Source organism: Alligator sinensis, unplaced genomic scaffold, assembly GCF_000455745.1.
Source record: "Alligator sinensis unplaced genomic scaffold, ASM45574v1 scaffold377_1, whole genome shotgun sequence".
Classification (NCBI taxonomy): Eukaryota; Metazoa; Chordata; order Crocodylia; family Alligatoridae; genus Alligator; species Alligator sinensis.
The window spans coordinates 2,132,045-2,149,083 of NW_005842047.1; the positions used below are offsets into that span (position 1 = coordinate 2,132,045).

The following is a 17,039-nucleotide window of genomic DNA, read 5'->3' on the forward strand; positions in this document are numbered from 1 at the left end:
CTGGCAGGCCGGGCAGCCCCAAGTTAACCCCAGCCTGGCCCGGCAGCTTCTCCAGCACCAGGTCAACCCGGTTGTAGCCAAGCAGCTCCTGCAGCACCGTGTCAACCGGGGCATGCATGCCATGTCAACCAGCACCATGTCAACCCCTGCAACTTCATTGGTGTCAAAGGTCACGTGACATCACTTCCTGATATGATACTACTTCCTGTGACGTCTTTGAATATGGCTCATCAGCCCACTGGGTGATAAAAAGTTCGTGATCCAGCCCTACATTCAAAAAGGTTGGATACCCCTGCTCTAAGGACACACCATGCCTTACTCTCTTTGTATACCTTCTCTTTGTATGTAGCAAGGGCCCGCCCTATCAGAGAGGAAGAGTACATAACATGGATCTATACTAGTGATCACTCAGCATGAGCTCACAGAAGTAGCCCAGCATGCAAAAGAACACAAACAACCTTTCTAAGCCCACAGGAGTTACTACCCAGACAACCTTCTCCCACACGCACCAAGAGGCAGGCCAACTTAGTAAACGTTTCTCAAAGGGGTATCTACTGCAGCTCATGCGTCCTCATTTTCACATAAGGGAGTGGGGCATAGATGGAAACTGGGAGAACTATCTTCATCACAGGGCTCTGGATCAAGCCCTCAGTACAACCCGTGGATTCAACTCCCTTTAAAAAAAAGGGGTGGGATTACGGTCACATTTTCAATTGAAAGTAATTATATAAATATGGATAAACATTGTTAAACTAAAAAAAAGACACCTACAAAAAAGAAAATGCATTGAGATGCAAATGGCTTGATGTCTTCCTACAGACAAAACATACTGAAACAGTTAAACTACTGAAGTAAAATTTCACCCTCAGTTTACTACTACTGTGAAACTCAATCTTTAAGACTGTAACCTTTAAGGTTCACTTTTCTACCTGCAAAACACAACTATATAGATTATTTATAGATGCACAGTCAAACAAACAGTCTGCATAGATTTATCTGCCTGCTGGTTTTATGGAAAACAGAGTTCACCGTTTGAATATCTGACTGAAACTCACTTTATTCCTCTCCATATAAAGATGTTATATTCTGCTACACAAGAATGAGAGAGACAACAACAGTTAACAAAAGTTTATTAGCAGTCTATTAGAGTGGCCTCATTTTCAAGTGGGAACAAGGTACTAGTATCAGGGTTGACTGTAATACTAAAATACCAATTCCTGTTTGATTTGGAGCAGATTAAGGAACATGATTGTGAAGGCATATTGATGTTCTAACATCTACACTGCGCAGCTTTGCAACAGTGCAAGCACAGCTGTTAACCAGCTGAAAAAAAGACAATGCATGAATAAAAATATCAGCGTTACTTCCAAGGCACTGCATGAGATACCGTAAGAAAATCAGATCAGCAGCATATTATACTGTTATTTATTTTGTCCTAGAATGTTGCAACCCCTTAGGAAAAAAAAAATATTTATTTGAAAAAGGTTAAACCCAAAATACATGCTGCATATTTCAGTCCTATATGCTGGAAAACTGGTTTTGTTCAAAGCACAATGAAACAAAAAGATCAATTAAAAACAGAAGTCCAATAAATACAAAATATTCCCAAATTAAATGCTTGTGGTAAACTAATTTCTTGCAAATTATACTCAAGTCTCTCTTGAACAGTCCCAGACAGGGCACTGACTTTTGTGGTAGTTAAATATAAAAATTAGGCAAAGTAGTCAAACACACACAAAATATCTGTAACTTTATCAACCGTATTATAGAAAACATATGTAGAAAAAACAATATATTTCACTCCCCAGAATTACTGAATATTGAGTCTTAAAAAAGAAAAAAAAAAAAAAAAAGAACAGTTTTAACCAAAGTCAAAAGTTCCTGGTTTCAAAGTGGAAACAAAAAAACTGGACTGAGTCCAGAAGCACTGAATCAGCATTCATACTTCCAAACTGATATACACAGAACTAACCCCCAATGGCTGGAATTTCATCCAAGAAGCCTACGCATGCTAAAGGTGCTAATACTACTAAATTAGGTTAATGTTTCATGGGTTTCTGCTATCAGAATATTAGTTACATATGACTTACTTTCTTTGTTTTGATTACTCCAGTATACCAATTTGTTGAAAATAAATATTGAAAATAAAAGAATTTACATTACTTTAGCTAAAAAAAAAAATAGAAAGTTCTACTGACACCACAGTAAATGGTAAATGAATTAATACAATATTTCCATACTTTCCCTCTTCTGGGAAAATTTAGTAAATTTAGTAACCGTTTCTAAAAGGTAATGATTTTATAGCAACAAAAAAAAAAAAAGTGTTCCTACCTGTTCTTCTGTTATCAATCCATCTGATGATTCTGATGTAGTCTTTAAAGGCAAAAGTTTACACAGCATCCCTAAAAGTAATGACACCTCCTTCATGCTTCTCCAGCAACATACCAATACCATCTGAGCTGTTACATCACATGTTTGCTCTTTACCTTTAAAAACAAACTCCATAGCAGTTTGTAATGTAATACAAAGTACAATGTAATGTAATGTAATGTAATAGGGAGTAATGGAGTTATGACATCACATTCATTTTTTACTATAATTCTATTTTTTGAGTCTTAATTTAATCTTGATTTTTGTAAAAAAAAAAAAAAAAAATTCATATCCACAATATTTTAAACCAAATTCTCAGGCTAAACAAGTGCACTCATTCTTCTTTAGCCTAAATACTTCCATCTTGAAGACACCTGTAGCATATTATTCTGCTTCAAAAGCCCAACAATATACAATTTTCTAAGGAACAAGTATGATGTTTCAAAGGGCAGAAGTCCACTGCTTTGGTCAATGAAGCAATTGACAATGAATTACTAATAACAACTGAAAAGCAATTGTTAATAAAGTTTCACAAATAACTAAAACCTCAGGATTAAAGGAAAAACATTTTACTTTGTGTTGGAATTAGTTCAAATATCATTTAGAGACATGTCATTCACCACATCTTATTTGTTTTTAACCAAGACTTCAAAAATGTTGAGATCATTCACAAGCATGAATTGATGATGATGCAACAGCCTCACCTAGCGGCCATCAAATGAGCTACATTAAGAATCCAGAACACTATATTTATAAGCCCATTTACATGAAATAAAAAACATGGGCCCAAACATAGGATTTAAACTAGAGATAAGTGAGCCAATAAAGTTCACAAAATTTTTTTTTAATCTGTAGATCATCTTGTAAATTTGAAACTGGACATTATAAACAGAAGTTTCCTTTAATGAACATACTAACTTACCATTCGAACAGCAACACAGGATAACTGCATTTTTATCTGCAACTATCTTTTGCTACCTCAGGCAAATGCTAGACAACACAATACTGCCTCACAACATCCCCTAAAATGTTATCAATTGACTCCAAGCAGAGGCTGCTTACTACGCGTCACTTAGTGAACTGGCTTTTACTACATTTTTTTTCACACAAAAAAATACCTCACAAGTTTTACATAACTCTGGATTGAAAGCCATACAACCACTCTGCAGCAAGAAACATATTATAAGGTTAACTTGATTCAAAGGTATTTAAGATCACCTGGCTAGTATACCCAAGACAGAGACTAGATTAATACCAAATGACTCCTTTTCACTGGTGGACTAGGAAAAATTAACCACATATAAATCAGCTTTTAAAATCACACGTGTGAACAACAAGCTTCTGACAGAACTGTCATTATAAGTTAAATATTAAACATAGCAAATAACTTCCAACTTTAATAAGCACTTAAATTAAAAAACGTGTTGAAGTAAATATTCTGATGCTAATTTAAAAAGGAGCATTTGAATTACCTCTCATATCTTCAGAAACATCAACTGGCTTGTCATCCACAAGTTTTTCCAAGTCTGTTCCGCAACTTTCTTTCAGAATTTTTGCTCGAGTAAAATAATAATTTGTATCACGGGGTTGTATCTCATGCAGAATCATCTGCAAACGATCCGCAATTTCTAAGTATTAAATAAGGGAATATTTAAATCCAATTATTCAGAACTCTTTTCTCCATTTCTTTCACATACACAAAACTTCTTCTGGGTACACTGCTAAATAGAAGTGTTAGCAGGAAAAAAACCCAAACAAATCTAATAAATCAGGCTTTATTAGGAAAAGGCAGTTTCTTCCTTCTGACCCTTTAATTTGTATTAATGCTCCAACAGATTTCTACATAGGACAGTGCAAGGAAACAATCTTTATCCAAAGTCAGATAGCAATTTAAGATTCTGGTATTAAATGAAACAGAACTCAAAGAAAAAAAAAATCAAGTGAGTCTCCAAAAACATTTAAAATAGAAGCAGTTACTGTTTGCTGCTGCTGTGCAGTATTAAACTCATGTGACTAACACACAATGTTACATCCACCATACACAAAAGTAACTTGGTTAGAAATCAGTAGGATTATCATGGAGTAGAATATGGTCCACATACTACAAACAATTCAGAGTGCTTGTAGTTCCCTACCAGGACATTGACTTGAGAAGCTTAGTGCAAAGACATATATATGAGTAAATCAAAAACATCCGATAGCAAAATATATTTGGTGGTGTGGGGTGCTGAAATCTGGGAGCATGGACTTAACCTACTATAATTTCCCCTTAAAGAAAATGGAAACACTCATATTGCAGGGTAGAGTCTCTTAGACCACATATCCCTGTATGGCAATTTTGATAGTATTAGGATATTTGTCAAAGGGAAGAGGATATAAAGTCAAGACAAAGCTCAGCTCTGGGTTCAATTGTAGCTACTTGCCGAAAGACCCCTGACTGGTAGGATCAGAACAACAATACTGTCTCATTTTAAAGAATTCTAAATTCTAGTTTTTTAAAATAAGAAACATGTGACAGACACCTGATTTGCTAAGCAATTTATAATACTGCTTATAACCTCAGATTTACTATAGTTTTCAAAAGTTATGTTACTTAACATTATGGCAATCTCAAAATCATTGCTAAAAATAGACTTATTTTACCTGAATCTGTGTCCATTGGAATAAGACCCTCGGGTGATGAACTCTGCACAACAGGAGCTACCACAGTAGAGAGTTTGTAGGACATCAAAATAAGATCTGTCACCATCTGCTTCCACTCTGTCATCAATGTCAAGTTACTTTAAAAAATACAATCAAGGAATATAAATGTTATATTTAAAAAACGTTTTAAAATTAAATAATTATGACAGCTGCATTTTTAAACTGACTGTTCCACAAATTGAAGACTATTATGAATTTAGCTCAAATGAAAGAAGTGAATTGAATAGGTCTATAATAAAGAGTCGTTGAAGACAATCAGCACTATAAACTGAGTTGATGATAAATTACATGGCGTGCTTTCATGTTCTTTTAAACAGCTCTTCACACCATCTTAACTACACGTAATCAGACTTCAGTTAGCATATTTTACTTACGTTAAAGGTAGCTGCTGCAAAGCTCCAGTTATACAATGTACTCTCCCATATAATGGGAAAGAAGCTGCTGCTTGAAGCAGGGACTTTTCAGCTTGGAATATTTCTCCCTCAAGTTTTGCTAACAGAAGTTTGATAACTAGAGAAAACAAAAGGTACACAGAAAAAAGGAAGACTTTAAATAAATAAATAAATATATATATAGGATAAACTTGCATGCATGACATTTACAGAGCAAAGTTTTGCATTTTACCAAATCTGCCATTCTACTTAATGTTGCTTTTCTGTTTCTACCCAAAAAATATTATCCATATTTTTCAGTCTCTCCGTGTCCAATAATAGCCTGGTCAATTTGAACAGGGTTAATCTAAAATCTTAGTCAGTTTGTAATGACTCAGGCCAAATCCTACATGCAGGTGTATTCACACACTTTACATCAAAGTCAACAGAAATAACTTACACATTTTAAAAAGCAGAATTAGGCCTTAAATGACAGTCTGAATGACAAACATGTACGTAAATATTCAACCGTCAGCACCTCTAATGAACTGCCTAAATAATCTTTCCATTTTTTTCAGTGGCACTTAACTCCTGCCTTATTGTTAGCTACAGCACTTATCAGCCAAACACTACCCTGGAAAGCATCTTCGCCCCGCCATGACAGTCAACAAAAGTATCAGCCAATATATAAGATCAAAAGTGTCAAAAGCACATTAAAAGGCTTGAAGTATTCAGATACTACAGGTGATAAGTGCCACAGAAGTGTTAAGTAAGGCCCATGGCTGGGGCTAGCATGTATTATGCATTTGTGAAGTGCGTAAAACACAGCTCAGAATCTGGCCTTGCAACAAAAACTGTTCAAATGTGAACAGAGTAACCAATGCAGTGTCAGGGGTGTAGGTTGTAGCCATGTTGGTCTAAGGGCATAGGCAGACAAGGTTCCTTGGGTGAATTTGATATCTTTTATTAGACCAACGCTCCAGGCTGCAGACCAGTTGAAACAATGACTCTGAGCCTGTGCACATAACGTGTTAAACACAGGTATACTTTTTGTGTACTAATGTAAATTACCCTGGGATCTGGACCAGAAAGACAACCAGTTTTCCCAGGGTACCTATAATTACTGCACCTTGCCATGACCATGACTGAGCAGCATCTATAGTCTGTTTGCACCGAGCAAACAGCTACCTGCAGGCAACTGCAAACACATGACAACCAAAACATCTACACCAGTATATTTTAACTTCTTTTTTCCTGAAGTAAAAATTTTACCAGGTGACATTGGTGCAGGGGCTGACATTTTGTGTTTGCTCCTAGTTTACATCAGTGCGATCACGTCTTTGTCTGAGCCCTCAACAAAATGAACTGACGGCTCACCATTAACCTCACTGGGATGAGAGTTACAAAGCCAAATTGCATTTTAAATGAAAACATTAACTACTTTGTTTCTTAGCAGTGAAAGGAAGAAACTGTGCGTTAAGTCTACAGGTCAAGGGTAGGAAAAGAGTAACAAGTACAAGTAACTGGAGTTTTGAGCTGTACTGTCCATATAAGCATCCTCATTGTGCATTCACAAGGAATTTCTGCTGTTAGCATTATCCATAACACTGCCTCCCTTCTGCTTCCCCTACATCAAGGGACTAAAGGAAAGTGTGGACTTTTTGCTCCCCAGTTCCCTCTCAACTGCAGAGCCCTATACTGTGTGTGCCTATGAAACGTATGTATAAATGCCACATCTCTAAGAACTCCAGTTACTAGCAAGGAAGTTCTCTCTCTCCTTTCAGTGATGCCCCATACACATATCCTCACTTTTACTGACACCAAGGGAATGAGCACATCCCTAGAGATGAATCTTGGAGTCCCCTAGACCATAGATGTCAAACTCGTCCCATGCCCTGAGCCGGCTCTTAATGAGCCAGACCTGGAACTGACAGCAGCAAAGGCAGTGGCAGGGCAAGTAGCAGCAGAGGCAGCAGTGGCAGACTGAAGGGCTGTGTTAGCACAGCCCTCACTCACCCCCCTGCCAACAGCCATGTCCAACAAGATGTCCAGATTCTGTAGCCTCCACTAGCCCCACCCCTGAATTTCCTGGTCTGTCAGGAGCCGGACAATCCATGCCCAGAGGCCTCATGTCTGACACCCCTACCCTAGACTAACAGTGGCCAAAGGGCCACGAAGTACAGTATTTGCCAAGGAACCTGTGATTGTTCAGCACATGGTAAAAGGATATATTGAACTCAAAGTGGCTGCCCTGTTATAGAACCACTGAGCTGGGATGCTATCGGGGTGCCTGGGCTCCGATACAAAGATGGAAGGACCACAGAGGGTAGCTCTGCACAGCAGTATCATAACACAAACTATGTTAAACTCTCCCATGAGACAGTCTTCATGCTGACATAGCTATATCTTTAGATCTCTGAGGTAAAGAAACAAATAGTTGTGATGATTTTCTAAAAGAATTCTGTGCAGATGAACAGGCTGAGCCTTTCTCACATCAAATGAAGATAGAGACATCTCAGCTGAGAAAGAATGAGGTCTGGAAAAAAACACGAGCACATTGATTTGTTGGGTGAAATGGAATTCAGTAACTGCCTTAGAAACTTAGGCTGAATCTCTAATGGGACTTTTTTTAACTACAAAGCCCTGTGTAGGCAGGAAGGCTATTTTTGTGGAAAGGTGGAACAGAGGGCATGTTACTGTGAGTTTGAGTGATGGCCCCATCAGAGACATGAGGACAAGCTTACGTCCTATTACAGAACACAATTTCTCCTTGGCGGGAAAACACATGTTGCCCATCATACAAAATGGTAGGGCCTGACCGGCCACCAGGTGTACTCTGCCTGAGCGGACAGACAGATGTGCAGAGCAGCGCTTCAGCAAATAGTCTTGTATAGCAAAAATAAGAGATCACTCAGGGGTCCTTGCCTACCAACAGCTATATACTATGGTCTGCTTATCTGGATCAGTATGTCTTGTGGAATCCTTTCTGCCGTGTATAAGGATATTAATTATAAGGGAAAGGCACTTCTCTACTTTTCTTCCCCCGCCCGCTTCCTCCCCTCCCCTCCTTTTCTACCCTTTGTCTTCCTAATTTCCAGCTATTTACTTTTTCACAGACTGCCTCTTTTCTACCTTGGAGAACTCATGTACAGTAGCGTCTCCTTTATGGCATTTTCCCCTTGTTTCCCCCCTCCCTTCCCTTCTCTACCTTTCGTTTTCCTAACTTAATTCTCACTGACATCCTGTCACACTTTTAGCTTCTTTCATTCCTTGGAGTCTCAGGACGGCAGAGACTCCCTATGCTTGCAAAGAACTTTTTCCAACTACTCAGTTGGTCTAATAAAAGATATCACATCTACCCAAAAAACCTTGCCTGTCTCTCTCTCAGAGTCATCCAGTGTTCAGGCTGAGAGATTAAGAAAATGACACAATCTTTCTTTAACCTAGGTAGTATCACCAGCACCTAGGGCCATGGCCATTTGCAGTGAAGTCCTTGCTAGTACTATGCTATAAGGGCTAATATGGTGTCTACACATATACACTCATATACGCAGAAATTTTACATGGCAAGGAGAGCCACGTGGCAAGAAGAGTCTGAAAATGCGGCTTAAAGACTTACTCCACATTTGAAAGGGGCTGTCCTACACAGTGCGTCAGATGCTGAAAAACCTTGAGATCATACATCTGACAGAGCAAAGGTAGTACAAGTCTTAACCACGGAGGAGGACAAGGACAGGTTGGCCTTCTGAAGATCTCTCAGTCTTAAACCCGGGATCCAGAGAATCCTCCCAATCTAGGGAACTAGACAAATAGCTGACTCGGAGCATGCTACAGTGCCAAAGCTAATGAGTGACATTACTGGATGCAAGATGAACACAGCTTAAGCCTTAGAGAGAGGGGGAAAGCCCTAATAAGTACATTTCAGAAAGCTTAAGAAGAAAAAGCAGCCTCATTCCTCTACCATAGAAATTAAGCAGTTACAAGATGTCATAACCCAAAGGTATGATTTTGCGTGTGCTTCGGCACCAGAATTATCCCTGCCAGGTTGCAGCTTCATTGCACAGTGGAGTTTTCCGCTGTGGAGGAAAACTCCGGTGCAGGGACGAGTTTCCCGCCTATTTGCAGCTTCTTTTGCAGGGTGCATTGCTCAAGTTGCAAGAGAAATGCACGGTGCAAAAGAGTTCCCGCCACCCGCATGCAAATTTGTGTCCCACTATTGGCTAGTTCTAAATTATTCCCACGTGGCAGCTAATGATTGGCCTGTTAGCCGTATAAGAGGCTTGAGCGGTTTCCGCCCAAGCCGAAGAGGATTCCACATCCTTCTCGTGGGGACTCTGGGTACACGGCAGGGAAGTAAAGACCCCTGTGTGAGATTCAGAGGAGCTTGGCGACTTGATCCATCGCCCACCTCTTCCCGTCTTCGAGCGATAAAAATTATAAGACGTATCTACGAGTTCGATTTTGGTGGCGCGCTCACCCAGAGCATCCGGAGCTCTGTTTCCGTGGAGCCTAGCAAACTCCACGTGACCGTCCGTGTTGTCTTTGTCTGTAACCGCAACTCAAGCAAGTTTTCCAGCCTACACCACGACCATCTTTGGTGTAAGTAAACAATCTTTAAAACTACCGCTACGAGTCTGTGCCTAATTCTAGCTTGTCGCGACCCTCTCTCGGACCCTGCGTGCCTGGGCTGCTGGCCATAGCCCGCGTGCAGCACGAAAAAGGGCCCGGCTCGCGCCCGGCCCGCACACTAACAACCTGGTAAAAGAGTCCAACAAGCTCAAACAAACATATCATTACCTTTTTCTTGTTTGTATATCACAGCAGAAGTAGTGAAGTGTAAACAGAGATATCTAGAAATATGAAACACCCCTAAAGGCAAAGTTATCTTTGAATATTTCACCCTTAAATATCTGGATGCTGATTTACAACCATTGTAATTAAGATTTTCAATGGTAATTGCATCCAGTTTCTTTAGGCAGCTTGAAAAGCCTCAGACTTAGGACTCATTTGAGGTTCAGGCTGCCAAAACAGCAGGAGGAAGGGAGGAAAGAGGGCTTTGCATAATGAGCACAAATACCAAATGTTCATCAGAAGTGAGAATAGTGACCTAATGCTATAAGCTGAATTTAAGAAAAAAAATTAATGGTTTTTGCCATGCTTACAACAACAACAACAACGTGTTATTGGAAAATATCATTTCTCATTGAATTATATTCACTATTTTTGTCCAATTCATAAGTATTTTACATGAATAGTCAAAGCAAAGGCTCTCTATTTTGCATAGCTCTACAGTCACATTCTAAGACGGTTCTTGATATTACTGACCCCAGTATGACTTGCATATATATATATATACATATACATACATACATTTATATAAAGAATTCCTTAAACATTTAAAAGGCTGAAATGCAGCAGTCTCGCATGTATTCCTACATTTTCAGAGACTATGATAGGGTGATACGGTTACAATTCCATACATTGTTTTCATTCGTAAGAAAAACTGCAGATTGGAAGGAAGAATGTAATACAGGTGTCTAGACTTACACTGGTATATACTTCTGCATATACCTGGTTTTTTACATATGTGTATACTTGCACTGAGTAACTGATCGCTGCTAAATGTCTTGCATTCAACACTGTACTTTTGGAAGGACAATTTTTCCCTGTCCCCCTACCACCTCCAGACCTAATATTGTCAGAAGGCAGGAACTTGGCAATACTTTAGATAAGGATCTTTTCAGATGTTTGCAAGCTGAGCATCCAGAAACTGAGATGCCCAAAATCACCTGTCACTTCTGAAAGCTTGGGCCTTTTACTTTAGAAGTTTAATGCAAAACCTGTCACATTTAATTTACTTCATCTTAATTTCCAGCTTTGACCTCTTAGTATTTGCAATTGATACCAAATTAAATGCATACATTTCTTCTCTTGGTTTCCTGATCATGTAGTCTTCTGAGAAATAGAGCTTACTTAACTTAAAATAGGGGGTTGCTTTTAAAAACACGTTACCTGCCACATTTTATATGGCTTTGCTAAGTTCTGTTAACAAGATTCTCAAGGGCCCATTTCTGACTTGCTTGTTCTTTATACCATAAAATTCCGGCTTTGACGTCCACAGGAATTCTGCCTGAAAAGGAAGTACAAAGTAGCCCCAAGTGTTCACTGGAAGTGTGAGAAAGTCAATGACAATCAGTAGCATACCTAAGCTGCATCATACAGATCACATTCATCTCTCCACCAGGTTCTGTAGTTATGAATCATAGAAAATTAGGTTTGGAAGGAACCTCACAAGGTCATCTAGTCCAACCCCTTGCTCAAAGCAGGACCAGCCCCAACGTGGAGAAGCTTGAGAGAGTCCAGAGAAGAGCCACGCGCATGATCAGAGGTCAGGGAAGCAGACCCTACAATGACAGGCTGAGAGCCCTGGGGCTCTTTAGCCTGAAAAAGCGCAGGCTCAGGGGTGATCTGATGGCCACCTACAAGTTTATCAGGTTACACCTATCAAGTTTATCACCAGCATCTGGGGGAACGTTTGTTCACCAGAGCGCCCCAAGGGATGACGAGGTCAAATGGTCCCAAACTACTTCAAGATCGTTTCAGGCTGGACATAAGGAAGAACTTCTTTACTGTCCGAGCCCCCAAAGTCTGGAACAGCCTGCCACCGGAGGTGGTTCAAGCGCCTTCATTGAACACCTTCAAGATGAAACTGGATGCTTATCTTGCTGGGATCCTATGACCCCAGCTGACTTCCTGCCCTTTGGGCGGGGGGCTGGACTCGATGATCTTCCGAGGTCCCTTCCAGACCTGATGTCTATGAAATCTATGAGTCCGTGCCTAATTCTAGCTTGACGCACCCCTCTCTCTGACCCTGCGTGCCCGGGCTGCTCGCCACAGCCTGCGTGCAGCACAAAAAAGGGCCCGGCCCGCACACAAGACACTGACTACAAGAAGATGACCAGCCCCCTTCGTCATGATGGTAATGTCACATAACTATGGTCTGCCCTAACTGCTACGGCAATGTCTCTGAGGCTACCTCCAGGAAGGATATGTACACTAACAGTGACCTGAAGAAAAAAAAAGAATTCCTGCAAGAAAGGAAGCAGGAAACAAAAAGAAGAGCAAGGGAAGAGGGAGAGAAGAGACAGACACATCACTGAGGCCTAGAAGTGATACTGAAAAAAATTATAAAGTACTAAGCAAAAAAAATTCAAAATATCATATGGCATGAAGGCCACATTTACCCTTACTTTCTGTGCAGCAGACTGCTTACTGACATCTGTATGGACTGAAATGAGTACCTAGTTCTAAAGTTTTACCCCAAACTTATAAACCAAAAGTGAAAAAAGAAATTCAACCCTCTCAACTGAATGTACTCAAGAGACTTTAAGTTCAGGGGCTGGGTGGGATGGGGGGGGATTAAAATCGTGAGATCTGAGGCAGATAAGAGAGGGATCAAGCCCCTGTTCCAGGCCTGTCTTTTAAAGGTAGAGTGGCAATCAGGAGGCATCTAACAAATTCAGTAGGATTTCAAAAGCATCTGCTGGTGCTGGCTCCACTGAAGAAAAATCAGACTACAAATTGTAGGAATCAAAATATGACTATAGGTGCTTCTGGGCTCCCAGGTTTGTAAATTTTGGACTGAGACTAGAGAAGGGGGCTGTAGACTTTTAAGCTCTTCAAGAAAGAGTTGTACCTACCCACATTGTGAGAAGCTGACTAAGAAGGCTGTCAGAGGTTTGCCAGTAGGACAACTTTGCAGTATGCCAATTGGACATTCGACATACTGGCTACATCTGGTGCAGCAGCAGAATGGGAGCAGATTTTGGTTATCCAATACAGATTTGGGGTGGGGATCCCATCAGGCTGGATCATGTGAACTGTGACAGGACAGAACTTGTTAGTTGCAAAAGCAGGGCCAGGCCTTTGTGACAGCTGTGACCTGGGAGGAGACAACAGTGTGAAGCGCTCATGTAACCCTCGCTCCTCGCACATTTTCCACAGAGCTGGGATATGGTGTGCTGCACCAAGGGATGACCTACAAGGGCTTCCAGCCTTTGCAGAGTTGTTAGCCAAATTTATACAAATGCAATACCTAAACCTAAGCAAACTGCCAAAGAAAACAGGTAGACTTCTTCCTTCAAATAAGCCCACGATAACATCCTGGTAGAAACCAGGAACCCTCCTGTTTTTAAACATACAAATTCAAAATTTCGTTTCCTTAGAACTTACCAGCTAACGTGTTAGTTTCCACAGTGCCTGCTGAGATATATTCTTTTTTCAAAAAATTATGGACAACAGGCTGATCTTTCAGGCAGCTATTAAGCAGTTCTTTACGGTGTATTAAAAAGTTCAGCAAATACGAAGCAGTTACAGAGTCATATGGCTTGGTACTTGTGCTAAGATCCATTGATGCTTGAAATAAGTGATGTATGTCTCCGGAATCCTGATATAAGAATAAGTAGAGTTAGTAATGTGCATTGCGAACCACAATATTATATCAACACTGCTAATTATTTTGGATCTTATTTTAGTGACTTTGCCAGTGAATGTTTGCTAACGAGCATTGATTTTTCTTGCTGCTTATTACAGAAGCAGAGCAGAAACTGACACAGCACATTTGTTGCTAAATGTTCAGCAAATGCACACCTACAAAAGTAGTAAAGATAGAGCCCTTTATTTATACAGCAGTGTTTGGACACAACACACCTCAGGGCATTTGGAAAAATGAAATATGTACTTCTGTACTGTAACTAGTAATAGACTTTACATAGAAAAAGCATTAAGTGGACTGCTGTAGAACAGCACAGCACATAATGTACAGCAAAGAAATGCTTATCGGGAAGCAATTATTGTGTACAAGTTTAATAAATGTAATAAATGTCAAAAAATACAATAACAAACCAATATCAGGTAAAAAAAAAAAAAGGGACAGTTTGAAAGAAAATTCACTTCATACATGACAAACCACCTCTGGGGTGGAGACAAAGGCTATAACAACATACAGCAAAATAATACTTTCGAGCAGGAAATAGAGAGTATTTTATTCAACTGACATTAGTGAGAGAAGTGATGCATACGGCATACAGATAACTTGTAGTTTAGCCAAAACACGTAGATCAACAACTTTCTCCACTCAGTGAGTAAACTTTTGTTGAAAGAAAAATTAAAATGGAAAGCTGTTTTTTTTTTAAAAAAGAATTGTTATCTTTGAACTGAGAAACTTCTGTACCTGTAAATTTACTGTAGCTTTGTGTAGTTTCCTCAGAAGTTCAAATGCTAAAATTTTTACTTCCTCAAAAGTGCTGGCAAAACACTTGATTAGTGTTTGAACATGGGTACGACCAATCTCTTCAGCCAGCTGAAAGACTGCTTGTGCCTGACCTGTTCACAAGACATCAATGTCCCCACCACAATTTATTACCATCTTCACAGAACAAGATTTTGATCTCATTTTTATTCAACTGAATAAATGCAAACCCTAAAATTGTTACAGCTAGATAAAATCACACATTATTTCTATGTAAACACATGCCTCTAAACACTTGTTAGAATGCACTGTTGAATGCCATACCAGCAAACAAACCATGACTGTACAAAAAGCCACTTAAAAACCTGCAAATAAAAATTCTATTAGTTCTCATAAAAATTAACTGTAGACAAAGCGGCAAGTTACTGCAGGCTGTAAGGGGGCAACAGGGACTGCCTTTGCAACAGCTGGTCTGCTCTATTTTCCATGATTAATTAACCCATGGTGACTTAGCCCACTGTCATAAAGGTCTAAGCTACTACAAGCTGTCTTCCACTTACCACAGGTAAGAGCATGCACATCTGCATATACTACCATGCAAGTGATAAGAGAAAGTGACAAGAGAAAGCCCTGCTGCCTCCTTACACTCCACAGTAAGTTGATTATATGGAACCATGCTCTCACCATCGCCAACTCTCACCCTGCTGGCTTTTCTTAAAGCTGTAGTTCCTGGAGGTATTTTAGATGAAAAGTTAAAAATCCCTCAAAAAAAAAAAAAATCTAATTTTCATGACTAAAGAAAACAGCCAGAACAGACTCAAAGATCTGAAAACTATGATTTTCAATTTAATAAATATATATATATATTTTTAAGAACAGTCTCATGGACCTTGGGGCATGGTAGATGACAAGGCTTGGCAAGATTTGATTTTTAATCAATAGACGTTGATGCATTGATTTCACCTGATACTCAGAGACCAATGGAAAAATATTTACACCAATGATCATTGACATTTACATTGAAGAGACTTAAAAATAAATCTGGAAAGAAGGTAAGGAAATCTGGGGCAGGGGATGCTGCAGGCAGGCACACACGTGCACACACATGCTACACATACACGCATGGTGGTCACTGCAGGAGGTGGAGACTGTGCTGGCAAGGCTATGCTGGGAGGGGGGCTAGAGCGCCAGGCTTGGTAGCAGTGGGGAGCCCAGTGCCACCAGCTGTTTGCTCTGCCTAGGTCCCAGCTGGGGCAAGGGCCAAATGCCCGCAGAGCCTGGCCTTGCCCCTGCGTGATCAGGGTAGGGGACCAAGAGTTTGGCTCCTGCCCTGGCTAGGCAGAACAAGCAGCCAGCAGCACCGAGCTCCTGGGCACTACCAGCCCTGTCCCTCCAACCCCTGCTCCTGGAACAATCTTACGGCACAGTCCCTAACTCCTGCAGCAGCCACCACACATACATGCGCTAAATTGATAAAAAAGAAAACCCACCCCTAATTTCACACAATCCTAAAAATTTCACTGGATAAAAATCTAAATAAATGCTTAAAATAAAAATTGGTTTCAGGTGGTTCAAATAAAAATAAATAAATAAAAATATAATTCTGCCAAGTCCATACACAATTTATGCTTTCTTGGAGTTGTCAAGAACGGAGATGGGCAGAAACAATTGGTGACAGACAGAGGGGACAAGGCTGAACTCCTCAACGAGTTCTTTGCCTCAGTGTTCCTAAGTGAGGGGCACGACAAGTCTCTCACTGGGGTTGTAGAGAGGCAGCAGCAAGGCGCCAGACTTCCATGCGTAGACCCTGAGATGGTGCAGAGTCACTTGGAAGAACTGGATGCCTTTAAGTCGGCAGGCCCGGATGAGCTCCATCCGAGGGTGCTGAAGGCACTGGCCGACATCATTGCAGAGCCACTGGCGGGAATATTTGAAAGCTCGTGGCGCACGGGCCAAGTCCCGGAGGACTGGAAAAGGGCCAACATGGTCCCCATTTTCAAAAAGGGGAGGAAGGAGGACCTGGGCAACTATAGGCCAGTCAGTCTCACCTCCATCCTTGGCAAAGTCTTTGAAAAAATTATCAAGGCTCACATTTGTGAGAGCCCGGCAGGACAAATTATGATGAGGGGAAACCAGCACGGGTTCGTGGCAGGCAGATCGTGCCTGACCAATCTAGTTTCTTTTTATGACCAGGTTACGAAACGCCTGGACACAGGAGGAGGGGTGGATGTCGTATACTTAGACTTCAGGAAGGCCTTCGATACGGTATCCCACCCCATACAGGTGAACAAGTTAAGAGGCTGTGACTTGGATGACTACACAGTCCAGTGGGTGGCGAATTGGCT

At 40.5% G+C, this 17,039-nt stretch overlaps 1 protein-coding gene across 1 annotated transcript in view; it reads right to left on the reverse strand.

Moving 5' to 3' along the window:
- The window catches only part of THADA (THADA, armadillo repeat containing), a 296,890-nt gene that overhangs the window by 250,084 nt on the left and 29,767 nt on the right, over nt 1-17,039 (reverse strand). The window contains exons 17-22 of the mRNA XM_025203203.1: nt 14,677-14,828; nt 13,677-13,890; nt 5,448-5,583; nt 5,014-5,150; nt 3,843-3,998; nt 2,332-2,486 (exon numbers count right to left, since the gene is read on the reverse strand). Of these exons, the coding sequence (XP_025058988.1) occupies nt 2,332-2,486; nt 3,843-3,998; nt 5,014-5,150; nt 5,448-5,583; nt 13,677-13,890; nt 14,677-14,828 (950 nt within the window). The remainder of the gene's footprint in view (nt 1-2,331; nt 2,487-3,842; nt 3,999-5,013; nt 5,151-5,447; nt 5,584-13,676; nt 13,891-14,676; nt 14,829-17,039) is intronic.